The sequence below is a fragment of the Gigantopelta aegis genome, chromosome 15 (assembly GCF_016097555.1).
Source record: "Gigantopelta aegis isolate Gae_Host chromosome 15, Gae_host_genome, whole genome shotgun sequence".
NCBI classification, from domain to species: Eukaryota; Metazoa; Mollusca; class Gastropoda; order Neomphalida; family Peltospiridae; genus Gigantopelta; species Gigantopelta aegis.
The window spans coordinates 8,851,873-8,868,328 of NC_054713.1; the positions used below are offsets into that span (position 1 = coordinate 8,851,873).

The 16,456-nt window shown below is 40.8% G+C and overlaps 1 protein-coding gene across 1 annotated transcript; it reads right to left on the reverse strand.

Moving 5' to 3' along the window:
- Positions 1 to 2,567: 2,567 nt before the first annotated feature.
- Positions 2,568 to 12,142, reverse strand: LOC121390220. The gene is made up of 2 exons (XM_041521988.1): positions 10,645 to 12,142; positions 2,568 to 4,808 (listed from the first exon to the last, which is right to left on the reverse strand). The coding sequence occupies exon 2, from the start codon at positions 4,760 to 4,762 to the stop codon at positions 4,040 to 4,042; it is 723 nt and encodes a 240-aa protein (XP_041377922.1). The 5' UTR covers positions 4,763 to 4,808; positions 10,645 to 12,142; the 3' UTR covers positions 2,568 to 4,039.
- Between the last annotated feature and the right edge of the window lie 4,314 nt (positions 12,143 to 16,456).

Genomic DNA, 16,456 nt, shown 5'->3' on the forward strand with positions numbered 1-16,456 from the left:
CTCTCTAGTTTTAGAGATATGGTGCTACCAAACTTAATAATATATGGAATTAACAGCACATGTAAAACGTGTACGGATGGTACTTCACCCACTACTCAAAGATTTTAGAAAAAAGAAAGAAAGAAATGTTTTATTTAACGTCGTACTCAACACATTTTATTTACGGTTATATGGCGTCAGACCACGACCTTTGATATACCAGTCGTGGTGCACTGGGCCCACAGACGAGGATCGATCCCAGACCGACCGGATTTCCTCTCTCAATATCTGTGTGGTTAAAGACCACAAAGATATTGAGAGAGGAAACCCGCTGTCGCCACTTCATAGGCTACTCTTTTCGAATAGCAGCAAGGGTTCTTTTATATGCACCATCATACATACCACGGCCTTTGATATACCAGTCGTGGTGCACTGGCTGGAACGAGAAATAGCCCAAAAGGCCTACCGACGGGGATCGATCCCAGACCGACCGCGCATTGAGGGAGCACTTTACCACTGGACTACTTCCCGCCTCCGTTTTTAGAGGTTATCTCTGTAAAATACAACTTAACGTAAGTTATAATAATGTAATCGTTTATGTACGAATGTCAAAAATAGCTTTAAGCTTTTACTGCCCAGCAATAGGGGTGGGATGTAGCTCAGTAGTACAGTGCTCGCTTGATGCGCGGTCGGACTGGGAATGATCCCCGTCTGTGGGTCCATCGGGCTATTTCACGTTTCAGCCAGTGCAGCACGACTGATATATCAAAGGTCGTGGTATGTGCTGTCCTGTATGGAAAAGTACATATAAAAGATCACTTGCTACTAATATAAAAATAAAATTGTAGCGGGTTTCTTCCCTAAGACTATGTCAAAATTATCAAATGTTTGAGATGCGATAGCCGATGATTAATATGTCAATGTGCTCTAGTGGTGTCGTTAAACAAAACAAAGTTTCAGCTTTCTACTGTGCAGCGTATACAGACTCAACGAGGCTGTGTATGGACACTAGTCCCGACTCACAGTAACCACAAATAGCTGACCACTAAATCTAAACAGCGGGACGTAGCCCAGTGTTAAAGCGCTCGCTCGATGCACGGTCGTTCTGGGATCGATCCTCGTCGGTGGGCCCATCGTTCCAGCCAGTGCACCACGACTAGTATATCAAAGGCCGTGGTATGTACCATATGCCTGACGTCATATAACCGTAAATAAAATGTGTTGAGTGCGTCGTTAAATAAAACATTTCTTTCTTTCTTTTTACTGAATCCAAACTATAAAGCGTCTTTCCGTTTTTTTAAATCGAATCTCTGTACAAGGGTCAGGGCCTCATTCAGCTTAGTCGTTTGAGCGCTGCCTGAGGTGCTTGCGTCGCAGGATCGAACCTCCTCGGTGGATCCATTCACCTGATTGGGTTTTCTCCGTTCTAACCAGTGCACCACAACTGATCAACGGCCGTGGTATGTGCTTTCCTGTACGTGGGGAAGTGCATATTAAAAGAAATCCCTAGCTGCATTAGAAAAATGTACCGGTTTCCTTTGATGACGACGTGTCATAATTACCATATGTTTGACATCCGATAGCCGATTATTAATTAAGCAATGTGCTCTAGTGGTGTCATTAAACGAAACAAACTTTACTTTTATTTTCTCACAAGAATCACAAATAATCATGGACTACTAAAACCGAACGAAAATTGGGCTTTCCTTTTTCAAAGTCGTATCTCTGCAAAAGGCGACTTCCAAGCTAACTTGCGATGAGGACAGACGGGAGGGGGGGGGGGACCAAAACTGGCGGCGGTCCCTTCTGCGACGCCGCCCCCAGCCCAGCCTGAGTCGAGGAAACCAGCTACGCCGGAACCGTCGAGCACCGAGAGGGACAGACTCAACACCGCGGTGTGTGAGACGCCCCGTAAAGGCCCTCAATCGCCGATCACTACGTGGCCCAGACAGAACTGGCCGGTATCCCCGGTACTGCCAGTCGTCAAGCCACCGGCCCGATCAGCCGCCGTTGGAAAGAGGAAGGCCGTTGCTCAGCCGAGCGACCAACCTGACACGGCCCGGCCTCCTCCAACACTCGCACCGTCCCCCTCCGACTCGGAAGCCGTCTGGAAAGTTCAGATCGGGAAAATCAGGTCTGGCTGCCTGAAGTTCGTGCAGGTGGGACACCTCGGATCCGGCATCATTGATGGGCGGACTAGTGAAACCAGAACTAAAACAACTGCCTGATGGAAGGGCTTACGAGCTACACACCATCAAATCTACAGCCGGCAAGACGGGGTTGGTACTAACTCAGCGCCGAGAAGGAGTCTACCGACAAGCGGTCCTGATTAAAGAGATGGATAGCCACACCATCCACAGGATCGTCAAGGCCCTTTTCGGCAACGACTACCGGAGTGTCATAAGCAATTCATCCCCGCCTTTGACGGTTCTCCGGCCATCGGTTCGCCGTAGGCCAACCTTCAACGGCCTTAACGAGGCCACTCACGTGGACATATAGATCGGACTTTAAACATTTAGATCTTCGTTCAAAATTTTATGTCGAAATTACTTCTTTTTTAAAAAAAATATTATTAAATAGTCCGATCCACTCTTCTTTCTCTTATTTATTTTTGGACTGTTCTTCTAAAAATGCTCCAAATTATATAAATATTCACACAACTCGAGTCAGGATGGGCACGTTAAACTAGTTATCATCATCTGCAAAAGGCAGTGTCAAAGGGATATCTCGACAATGTCGAAGATCGTGCAGTGACAGTCAGGTGCCTCATATATAGGGGAGCTACTTTCAGGATGATACATCTTTATACTGCACAGGATGGGAATCAGTTGCACTAAACATCGTGGACGTAGTTTTCCACGTAAACGTATATCTACGACTAAACCACAATTCTTATTACTACTAACTAATATAGTTTAAAGTATACATATTTCATTTTCATTCGTCCTATCAGGGGCAGATTATGCTTTATCTAAGGGGTGGGTGGGTTCCGAAACAATATGTAAATGTTTATAATTTGAAATTATAAATTTTACGTGGACATCAATTTAGATCTACGTAGTGGGGTTGGGATTTGGGGGGAGGGGGTGGCCATGGTGGGACTGGGACACCCCCCCCCCCCATAATCCGCCCCTGCCTAACAATGCTTTATAATATGTTTGCCATGGCACTTAACCTTGCAGTTCGGTACCCGCAATTGTTCTCAATGGGTTTTTTTTACATCTGTGAAAGGTGCTGACTGAGGTCCGAGGGATCCAAACTTGTCAACCTTGAGCATTTTGTAAATATTCAATATGGTGTCCAATATGGCTGCATAACAACAGAACTGACAATATCTTCAGTAATGGTGTAATGATGAAATATATGTAGCCGTACGACAGGTATAAATGCTATACTAGTCGGAAACGTGGAACGACAAAACCGTATTCCGATATGAAAATCGTATCCCTGCACAAAGTAGAGTTAAAAGGATGTTTTAGGCGAAGTCGTGATCGCTTCCATGATCCACTATGAGGTACTCGTCCTTAGGAGGACCTACACTCCTCAGGTCACCGATCTTATCGGAGGTCGGACTCGGGATGGGCGTGTTCGAAACCCTAGTGGTATATGGGCATGTTAAACCAGTTATCATCATCATCTAGGAGATACGTAACACGATGTTCCATCACTCTTGCACTGCCCGTAAGAGGACTGCCTCTCTCAAGACTAGCTTAGAAAACTCAGACTTATGATGCCAGTGGTGGATTTAAGGAAGGTGGCATAGGGGCCAGCACCCCCACCCACCCACCCATCTTCCTAAAATTTGCGACAGTTATGTTATTATTTCGGGGGTTTTTCATTTTTGTTTTGCGTTGAATAATCCTAGGAATACCTCTGTGAACGTTTGTCACATGTCACTGACAATTTCATTTTGTTTCGCCAATGAATGGATGTTTTGTGAAATTGGTTCCAGAAAGACTGCTAAGGTGTCCAGAACAGCTTATTTGGACCTAAATTGGATAACAAAAAAACACAAAAATCAAACAAAAACAAAGAAGAAGAAATAATCCACGTGCTCGCGCTAAGTCTCTTTCTTGTTCTGGTTGTTCACTATCATCCAGACAAGACATTTCTCCAGAGATTTGTTTATCTCTTTTTCGTGTAACACAGTGTCGTCTGCGTCGCCGCCATCTTGTTTTTCTCCATAAACCACCGTCTCCACACTCTCCATTGCACACGCGAGATGATCTCCACAGAGAGACCGTCGCTTGGGGGGAGTGTCCGGGTTTGAATCCTGCTTGGTTATATCGCCTGTTAACCTCGGCACAGATTCCTTTTCGTAGACATCCAAAAACCGAAGACGCCCGGGTGTATTTTCATTTTTAAGCGATCGGCTATTTCCGGTATCGGCCGCCCTTGTCGTTCCGGTATTTCCAGTACCGACATCTTTAATCGGTCTGCTACTATTTCCAGTACCAGCCTCCCTAGTCAATCGGTCACTTCCGGTAAAAGTGTCCTTAGTTGTTAGGCTATTTCCGGTACCGGTCTCCTTTGGTATTCGGCTACGTCCGGTACCAGCCGTCTTAGTCAGTCGGCTCTTCCCGACGCTGGGGTCAGGTGATTCACTAATGTAACCGGAAGATCCGGTTTCGCTTTCGTCGATGGGACATAATTTCCACGGCGCGTCTTGTTTCGCCATGTCCATGGCAAGTTTGGCCTCTCGGGACATGCGGTCCGAGACTCTTTCCTTTAGCCTACTACACCCAAACCGCATTGACATAGATGTAGCTTCCGGTCCTGACATGTTTCATTTTTCTTGTGTAGCTTAAGCCATTTTTCTCACTGACGGTCTGAAATATAAAAAAAAACGAATTATAAAGATTTCTTCTTTGTTTTAGGAGGACTACTTTTGAATTCGTTTCAACTTATTTTCGTGCTTATATCCAATTGATGTTCAAGCACACTGTCCTGGGCACACACCTCAGCTATCTGGACCTCAGGTATCTGGGCTGTCTGTCCAGGACAGTGGGTTAGTTGTTAGTGGTTAGTGAGAGAGAAGAGGGTGTAGTGGTATTACATCTACCCATCGAGTCGTTAAAACTCGCTCTAGGTGGGAGCCGGTACCGGGCTGAGAACCCTTTACCTAGCCGCCTTATATCCGATGGTTTGACCACGACATCACAGAGGCGTTCAGGGTCATTCAGTATGACTGTCCCGTGATATCATAAGCGAGTGGATTGGCACCTTTCGCGGGTGGTGTGTTGTAGTCAAAGATATTTAACTTGCCTTTGTAAATGTACAATTCAGCATAAGCATGCGAGACGGGGGGGGGGGGGGGGGGGGGGGGGGGGGGGGTGGGGGGGGGGGGGGGTGGCAGGACAAAACATTCAAATTCGGGCAAAAATTATAGAGGTATTCGAGCAAAATGAGCTGACCTGAGACCTTTGTACGACACATTTCCATCATTCTACCCTCAAAATTAGTTATAATCTGTGTGTAAAAAAAAATGCGTAGTGATTTGTTTGTAATCCTATGTAGCTGTTTGGTAGTAATGCTAATATGAACTAACGTTGTTTTCCAGAATCGGGTACTTTCGTTTAATTCGGGTAAAAACCAGCCTGTTCCTCTACAAAAATGGGAGGCCGTACGCCTATGTAATTCTCTCTTTAAACTGAAAATGCATTTCTTTATTGGGCGTTTATAGGCATGTGTGCATGTGCGTGCGTGCGCGCGTGCGTATAATACGTTTGAACGTGCTCAATTATTAAACTAGACGTCCGTTTTACAAATGTTTCCTATACCTATAGTCATTGTTAAAACCCGCTGTAATTAGTACCTTCCTCAACAATCTGGTCTGGCCAGGGCAGTGGTTAATGGACCAGAGGTTCATGACCGGTGGTTAGTGACCAGTTGTTACTACTAAGTAAAATGATTAAGATACCTGTGACATTCCATTACCATACATTTAAAAATACTTCCATCCATTATCGACAACGTGCTCGATCTTACTCTCATTTTGCAAAAAAAAAAAAAATTGTGCGACTGTTGACTGCGATTCACCTAACTGGGGGCGGCCTATTGCAATGTTTCGATTCGGCAGGCTTAATCTTGGCATCTTGTAACTCGTCTTCGTCGAAATGGAAATGAGGCATCATTGCGAGCATTGCAGCTTTAAATACCCGTCACTACCCCAATCTTTTCCCCGAGTTTCACGTGCATTCGCCGAAATCTGACCATTTCACGCCGATTTCCTGCAATTGTCGCACAACGTGTCGCAACGTGCTTAAATTTGTTTTAGGGTACATTTGGGCATGCTGTCCCATTCCAGGAACATTAACAAACATGGTCATTTAGCAACATTGTACAACAAAAAAAAAAAAAACGATATTTTGTAAAATCAAACACTTTTCTTCTTTCCCTATCATCTATGCGTTTCTTTTTTGACGGCATTTCCCTATTTAAACATCATAGCCTTTAGCTTCTCTCTTTTATAACCTTATCCAAGATGTGTGTTGCAGGTTTGTAGATTAACTAAACGTAAAGGCATATTGTCACAGACCACTGACCTATTTAATGGTCTAACAAAGTATTACCTCAACAAAAATCATTTGATTTGTCCCTAAATGTACTTTATTCCATCATCTTCATAACCACCATACTCCATTTATTAATGATATTTTGTAAAAATAATTGAATTATGGCAATGGTCCATAATTCAAAAACTAAAATTGCCGAGAGGCTTGACATGGATTTTACTCCATCATGGTTCAGTTAAGGTGGTGCGATAGCTAGATTTGGTTTCCAACAATTAATGTAATTTTTATTTATTATCCATTTTTAGAGAAATAAGGTCCTCAAATCTGTGACAGTATGCCTTTAAGTGAGCTCTTTATCGGGTTGAAACTAGGGTCTGCGCCTTTTATGCAAGTTGTACTTGCCTTATGAGTTTAAAGAGACTATCCCGAGTGTGTCTCTACCATTAAACTAATACCTAAAATTTTGTCTCCAAATTCATTAATAATACTGAAACGTGTAAATAAAAATGGCGTTTCTTATTTAGGTTATCAATGTTGCTATATACAATGTGTTTGTGTCGTTCATAACTATTTTGTCTCCAAATAAAAGACCAAAAACAAAATATATACACATTTCTATACTCTTCATTTGAAAGAAACGCAAAACCACATTGTCGATTTGGCAATTGATTTAATATTGGGTTGCGATAATACCAAATGTTGCAGGATTGTTCACAATTCACTCTAGTGAGTCCGCGCGCCCATTGAAGCAACCAGAGTACGGATGACGTCCCGGGGGATGGTGGGCCCACTCGGCCTGCAAGGCTGCTGCCAGCTCGGGCAGGGTCTGGGCTGTGGTTGTCGCTGTCCCCCCGGAGGCGTCGGTCCCAACTCGTCCCATAGATGCTCAATTGGGTTCAAATCCGGTGTATCGATGGCCAAGGAAGGACATTAATGTTGATTTGTTCTGTAGGAAAGCCGTTGTGAGACTTGCCTTATGAGATGGCTGCCCACACCATGACACTAGTGCACGCAGTTTGCCGCAAACGAGACTCCATCCGTCGGAGCAGTGTTCACACCTGTCTCCATCGCAGTTGAGGCCATTGTCGATATGGCACCACTGCAATAGAGACGAATTCCTTAATAACTGAAATAATATTAGTGCAATTTGCCCGGGGGTAGTATTTAGGTTATCAGTGTTGTTGCTGGTATATCATGGTGTTCATGCCTGTGATTTTGGTGTCGTTCATAACTAAATTTTGTCTCAAGGAAAATAATGTTGCACGTGCAGACAACGCCATACGACCAAAAACAAATATATATATGTACACATGTATATATATATATATATATATATATATGAAGATATATATATATATAATATATAGATATATATATAATATATATATATATACATACATACAGTATACATGTATGTGCAATATCTGAGACACTAGGAACATTTCATTTAAGACAATTAGGAACACATAGAGTGAGCGGACACTGATATTCTAAACAAAACATTGGCATTTCAGGGCCGTACCCTTATCAAAATTCTAGGGGGAGGGCACTACTTTTTATAAACAAATGAAACACTATACAAATTAAATCCTGAGATGTGTATGCTATTTTCTGGAGTAAAAAAAAAAGTGAGATTCTCAGGGGGGTTTGCCCCCCCCCCCCCCCGAGAGTACGGCCCTGTATTTGATATCTGAGGTGTTCCCTCGAAATACGAAACTGTGAAGCTTTTCCTTTAGCTGAATAAGACCTATATATGTTGCCCCTATTCTATTTTGCTGCCCCCCCCCCCCGCACACACACACACGCACACGCACGTACACACACAAACACACGCGGATTTTTTACATTATTATTATTTATAACGTATTTTCCGCGTCAGCACGTCTCAACCTCCCTAAAAACTTCGCTCGCCACAGTCTAGACCCCTTAGAATAAATTCTTGAATGGATCCAAAATATTAATTTGGTTACGGTCATAGACGTACGGGCTCACATTTATGTTGACGGGGGTGGGGGATGGTGGGTTGGGAAGAGATAGTTGGAATTTTTTGCCCGAATTAAAGGGACATTCCTGAGTTTGCTGCATTGTAAGATGTTTCCCACTAATAAAATATTTCAACAATTAAACTTACATATTAAATACATTTTTTTTTTTTTTTTTATTTTTTTTTTTTTAGGGGGGGGGGGGATATCAGTGTATGTATATTCAATGTGTTTCTGGTCTTCTTAATATTTGTAAGAAGCCCAAACTGGATTTTTTCTTCAAATAATTTCGTACGTACGACAAAAAATATATTTTAGGAAATAAAATGAAATTTAAACTGGTACAAATATTAGAACGATCAGAAATACGTTTAATATACAGCCACTAATATTTTATGCAGGAAAATATATTTGATATGTAATTACAATCATTAAAGGGATATTCCTGAGTTTGCTGCAACTTGTAAGGTGTTATCAACTAACCGAGCTTTTTTAACGATTGTAATTATATATCAAATATGTTTTTTCTGCATAACATATTAGTGGCTGTACATTAAACGTCTTTCTGATCGTTCTAATATTTTTACTAGGTTAAATTTTATTTTATTTCGTACGTACAAAATTATTTAAAAACAGAATCCAGTTTGGCTCCTTACAAATATTAAGACGACCAGAAACACATTATATGTACAGACATTGATATTCTAAACAAGAAAATAGATTTAATTTGTAAGTTTAATCGTATAAATATTTTATTAGTTGGAAACATCTTACAATGCAGCAAACTTAGGAATGTCCCTTTAATAAGTCTCTGTTAGTTGATAACATCTTAAAAATTACAGCTATATAGGGTTTCAAACTAATTACTATGCATTTTTACATGGACTACAACTAATACCGTGGGTAGAATGATGTACATACATGGTGAAATTTTTTTTTACGCCAGCTAATTTTTCCCGAATATCTCTTTCTTTCTTTTTTCTTTTATTGCCCGAATTTGATGATTTGCTTCAGCCCCTGTGTCCCCTCCTCCTCCCCTCCCCCTCCCCCTCGTCTCGTACGCTTATGGTTACGACCGTGCTTTGTTACAAAAATATGAACGACAAAACCCTATTACGATACCGGCCTCGTGCTTGGCCATTGGAAAAATATGAACGACAAAAACCCTATGGCTCCACCTAGACCGGCAAATCGGTCCGTTTGTGGTTTGGCCATGGATAAAAGTTGGAATGGTAGGTACATGGGTTCGCAGCGATTCTGAGATGTACTAAGCATCATAACCTAGAGCGAAAGCAAAGTTTAATTACAAAACGGTTAACGCTTTGTCCTAAAACTGATAAACGCACTTACAACATATGGGAATTTGTCTTCTCGACAAACTGTTGAGCATTGACAGCGATTTTGAGATGTTAATAAGCAACATAACATATGGAAAATAAAGTTTATTACAAAACGGCACTTTAACGCTATTGCTCCTAAAACACCCTTAACGCACTTACAACAATATGGGTAATTTCCCAAGTCTGTGGATCGACAAACTAATGAAAACAATATGCCAAATTTGGTCTGGTGGTACATATTTCGGCCTCAAGATTAAGTTAGAATAGATTAGAATTAAATTAAAGTTTTTATTTTTTTTATTACAATTCGACACTTTATTACAAAACGATACTTTGAAAAATGTACCCGTGTGTCGTTTTGTAATAAACTGAAATAATTCCGTTTGTTTGTTAAAACTGATAAAAGTTGGAATGGGAATTTGTTGCCCATGTCCTGTTGAGCATTGACAGTGATTTTGAGATATTAATAAGTAACATAACTTATGAAAAATCAAGTTTATTACAAAACGGCTCCAAAAAACGCACTTAACGCACTTACAACACTATGGGTAATTTCCCAAGTCTGTGGATCGACAAACTAATGAAAAAAATATGCCAAATTTGGTCTGGTGGTACATATTTCGGCCTCAAGATTAAGTTAGAATAGATTATAATTAAATTTAAAAAAAAAAAACTTTTTTTTATTACAAATGAACCATAATTGGATATAAGCACAAAAATATTTGTTAAAGTAAAGTAACAAAACTATCCATACAGGTGAAGTCAGATCTAAGTGTATGTCACGATATTGACAATTTAGTGACAAAAGGTAAGCTCGTACATACTTACACACAAGTGAGCCCTTTGAGTATTCGACAGTCGTTAGTTCACCACCGTGGAAATATCGGTTTCATTCACTTTTTCTACCCGGTCACGTGACCACAGATTTATCGTCTGCTTCAGCTGCGGATATCGTTTTCATTCGGTTTGGGGTTTTTTATGTTTTATTTATGTGGGCTTCTTGGTGTGAGAAGTGAACAGAGATTGTTTAGTGGTTGTGAAATGATAAACACAACGCTTTATCGATCACGAGAACAGCTCGAATAATAATCGCACAGCTCGACATGGGTAATGCCTTTTTAACTGCGCCCAGTATTACCGATTTTATGATTTAACAGACGTAACAAAAGAGGAACGAGCCAGACGTATAGATCTTCGGTTGTCTTGGCGACTTGTGTGTGACGTGTTTTCGTCAGTTACTTGTTTTCGCCTCATCTAATATTCTTCCCCGTCAGTGAGAAGTTAAGCACATGTTACTGCAGCCTCGATCAACACAAAGTGATTAAATTTCCCGTTCCAAACAATGATACCATATTGGTTTATAAAAAGCGGTGGTAGGTGTAATAGTTGTCCTAAGTGATTGGTTTATATATATAAAAAAAAGCTATGGTATGTGTTGTCTTCCAACATTAATTTTTTCAAAAGTCCTGGCAGGTGTTCTGATTAAAAAGAAACGTCTTATAAAATAGTCCTTGCTGCTATTCGACAGGAGTATCTTATGTTCTCCTAAATTATTGTTTATCAAATGTTAAGGTATGTGCTGTCTTCCAACATTAGGTGTTTTTTTTTTTAATTCCTGGCAGCACCGGTGTTGTCCTGATTGTGAAGAAAGATCTAATAAAATAGTCCCTTGTTGCTCTCCGGCAGTGGGTCTACTAATTTATGTTGTTCTAAGTGATTGCTTTATCAAATGTCAAATATTATGGTAGGTGCTGTCTTCCAACATTAGGTTTTTCAAACGTCCTGACAGGTCCTGTCCAAATTGAGAGGAAAAACCTTATAAAATATTCCTTGTTGCTCTTCGAGTTCCTTATGTGATGGTTCCGGGTTTCTTCTCCAACAGCCGTGCCAATTGTCGTTATACACTCAGTGATTACTGATTAAGCTGGGAAGTTGTCAAACACACATTCCATTCTCTTATTCAGAAATAGGCCTACTAATTCACGCAGACGTCGAAGTTAGTCTTACGTGAATATTCATGTTCTTGATATGTTAACCAGTCTAATCTATATATTCCGCCAATGTTCTTCAGTGGTGTCGTTAAACAAAACAAACTTTAACTTTATATAGTCACATCATATTAAAGTAAAAATATTAAACATAATCTGAAAACGTTCACACATACAAAACTGTATATCCGCAGACGTTAAAGTCCAGTTGATATTAATATATAAATCTGTGACGATCACAAAATCAATAAAAATGCGAATGTTCGTCTGCTCGAAATAGAATGCACACTGCACCACTATTATCTACAGCGTTATATTAGCCGTACGTTAAACGACAGCTTCCTTCCCACACTAGGTAATACAAAATAATGGTAACCAGTATCGGCAGTCACCTTTTCATTACCCGCTTAAGTCATACCCATTTCTTCGGTGTTATTATCTTCTTTTCATATTTTTTTTCTTTTTCTTTTTCAATTCTGACATGGACGCAACCTGCCGCCAAATTAAAAAAAAATATATAAGAAGAAAAGAAAAGAAAAAAGAAGAAGAAAAAAAAAAGAGTTTAAAAGTTCAAAGTTAATAGCATTATGGGTGTATTGTTAGTAAGATTCTGTTTACAAGTCTTAAGTAGATTCTGTTTACAAGCTTTAAGTTAATATCTCTTCAAGTGCTTCCTTTGTGCTGCCTATCTATCGTTTGGCCGCTTTAAGAACGTGTCTGGAGCGATGTAAAAGCCGCGTCAAAGGACACATTTTATTGCTCTTGTGATCGTACACGGACTTATCAATGACACATCCACAGGTACGATTGCTTTAAAACACGAGTTCGGGGACACGAGGAATATTGACTGTACAGGTGCTAAGGGTAGTTCGATTTTTATTTCAGGGCCGTAGCTAGGGGGGGGGGGGGGGGGGGGAAAAAAAAAAACAAATCCAGAAAAAATTATAGAAACTTAAAGAAAATTCTCTTCTTAACCGTTTAAGGAGTTTTAGACTATTATCTACTTAGTCCCCCCCCCCCCCCCCTCCCCGCCCCAAACAAAACATCCTAGCTACGGCCTTGGATTTAGATAGATAGGGAGGGAGGAAGAAAGAGAGTTAGTTTGTTTTGTTTACCGACAACACTGGAGCACATTGATTATTTAATCATCGACTACATTTTTTCTTATGTAGCAAGGTTTTTTTATATGCACTTACAAATTGACAGGAACACACATACCACGGAGAGAGAGAGACAAAGAGAGAGAGACAGAGAGACACACAGAGAGAGAGAGAGAGAGAGAGAGAGAGAGAGAGAGAGAGAGAGAGAGAGAGAGAGAGAGAGAGAGAGAGAGAGAGAGAGAGAGAGAGAGAGAGAGACAGACACATAGAGAGTTTATGAGATCACTATGTGAACAGGACAGGGGACACATTAATCATCTTTTTGAGTAAAATTATTTAAATTCAACTTGAATACGTTTTCTGACATTATTAAGCAAACATCTTTGATAGGCAATTTTGAATGTCACTATTTCAAACGGCATTCGAAAGTATTACCACAAGTGGATAATACCCATATATAATATTATTAGTTATTAATCAGTAAACGGGGGTGGGGGTGGGGGTGGGGGGGGGGGGGGGGGGGGGCAGTTATGTTTGTTTTTAGGGGAAGGGGAGAGGTATTAATACTCTACACTAAAGGTTCCTTTTATTTGCACTGCACCCTCCCTAGAAAACTCCCAGAAAGAACCCTGGCAGTATTAGTTTTAATTAAAATAAATTTGCAATTACATGTATCTACGCCAGTTGCTGGGTACACATACAAAGAGGCTCACCCTGAAAGCCGTGTTGGTTCCGCACCATTGCAGTGAGGACAATGTCGAGAAGTGAGCACATAAATACACATTGTCGTATTGTCCTCTTAATAGACTATAAGTACTGTATACACACTGCCTATTGTGACAATGTCTTTAGCTATAGACGGCGTTACTCGGGAACCTAGTTACGCAGTTTTGGTTGTCTTGCACCAAATTGGGTGCTTCCGGGCTAAAGCTCAAAAGAATGAATGTTTAACGAAGAAAAATAAGTTTGTTTTGGTTAACGACATCACTGGAGCACATCGATTAATTAATCATCGGCTATTGGATGTCAAACATTTGGTAATTTCGACTCGTAGTCAAAAAAGGAAACATCGCTACATTTTTTCTAATGCAGCAAGGGATCTTTTATATGCACTTTCCTACAGACAGGAAAACACATACCACGGCCTTTGACCAGTTGTGGTGCGCTGGTTGGAAAGAGAAAAAGCCCAATCAGCTGAATGGATCCACCAAGGTGGTTCGATCCTGCGATGCAAGCACCTCAAGCGAGCACTCAACCGACTGAGCTGAATCCTGCCCCCGAATGTTTAACAACACCCCAACACCAAAAAACACACACAAAAACCCCCAAACAAACAACAACCTGTCATGGACAAGTGTGCTTGAACAGTTCTCTGATAGAAGCATGCCAAAAATTACCCACACCTACACCCAAAACCCCCAAACATATCTGTTATTGCATGGGCGTACATGGGTTCGACCGACCCCCCCCCCCCCCCCCCCCCCCCCCCGAAATCGCTTTTTTTATAATTTAATATATCGGACATTGATATCTGACATTATATTTACTCAACATAGAAATATATGCCCAATATCTCTGCAATCTATTTTGGAACCCCCCTTTTCAAAATCCCTGACATTATTATATTTACTCAACATAGAAATATATGCCCAATATCTCTGCAATCTATTTTGGAACCCCCCTTTTCAAAATCCTATGTACGCCCATGTATTGGGTATCAAGCAAAGCTAAGTATACCCTCAGACCCAACCCCGCAAAAAAATATAATAAATAAATAAATAAATAATAATAAATAAATAAAACCCAATAATAATAAAATTAAACAAATAATAATAATAATAATAATGATAATAATAGTAATAATAATAATAAAACAGTGGACATGATGCATGCAAAATAAATAAATAAATAAATAAATACAGTGAAATAAAATAAAAACAAAATCCTGTAAAATAAAAACGATGACAATGTTACCAGTTAACACTTCTGCTACCAGTGCACGTTCAGCCGGACGTTTGTCGCTAACGCTCGATAGACTGGTTTTTATGTTACACATTAAATCGAATGTCCACTTCGGTACCAGACCAGACAAAAAACGGACGGTTGAACTTAGGCCAGATGCACCATAAAAAAATATATGCATAAAAAGACGGCGGTGGGGGAGTGTACATTTATATGTGTGATTGTTCCTTCAGGCAAGAATTGTCATCACAAGAAATCGATTTGATATAAAGCAGTAGCGTTGTGTCTGGAATAAACATCACATTTACATGCAAGTCTGTAGTCCAACATATTCATAAGCAGTTTTACGTGCAGTCAAACAGAAAGCATTATCGGTTGGGAAGGAGCTATCATTAGGAGTCGAGGAATGAGGAAAACCGATAGAGTGAGCGAAATAAAAGGAGAGAGAGAGAGAGAGAGAGAGAGAGAGAGAGAGAGAGAGAGAGAGAGAGAGAGAGAGAGAGAGAGAGAGAGAGAGAGAGAGAGAAGAGAGGAGAGGATGAGATTGAGAGAGAGAATGGGGGGGGGGGGTGCGCTACAGCTTGTTCTGAATGTGCACGTAAAACCCTATAACCTGAGAGAGCGAGAGAGACAGAGAGAGAGAGAGAGAGAGAGAGAGAGGAGAGAGAGAGAGAGAGAGAGAGAGAGAGAGAGAGAGAGAGAGAGAGAGAGAGAGAGAGAGACACAGACAGAGACAGGACATGTTTTATTTAACGACGCACTCAACACATTGTATGTACGGTTATATGGCGTTGGACAGAGAGAGAGAGACGGGGGGGGGGGGAGGGGGCGAGACAGAGAGAGATTGAGAGAGAGAGAGAGAGGAGGAGAGAGAGAGAGAGAGAGAGAGAGAGAGAGAGAGAGAGAGAGAGAGAAAGAGAGAGAGATATTTTAAAATAGAGGCGACACACGCTACCCCTATTGGAAAAAATACCCACATTTTATATGTACTGCCCCCTATGACACACTAAGACCCGTATACATGTATCAGTAATGGGGACACTGGTTGAATCTTGCGAACCATCTCACCACAGACGAATGTTCTGTCAGTGAGCAGTGGATGAAAATTAATATATAATAAAATTATACCTGTCGCAAAATTTAGGAGTGGCCGGGCCCCTCGCCCCCAACCCCCCCCCCCCCCCCCGATCCGCCTCTTTCAGGTGGAATAATTCCATGAGCTAACACACTAGTATTTCAACAAAACCACGTTTGTTTAGTAGAAAATATAATTTATTGTACAATGCATACATACATGTGTAAATAATACACGCTCAAACAAATAAGTGTCAGCTATGACAGTGCTACTTTAACTACAGTGAAAATTTTAGGCACCAGTTTGTGAAAGCACATGGTATTAAAAAAAAACGAAGAAAAAAAAAGAAGAAAAAAAACCCCAGTTCCAACATATAGAAAAATACCCAAATACCTCACATCGCGTGAGAGTTAAGGCAAATTGCATTGATAATCTTTGATGCATATATCAGTTCAACCAACTACCATATTTGAGGGGTGGTGGTGGTGGAGGCGAGGTCGAGGTATTTGTTGCCA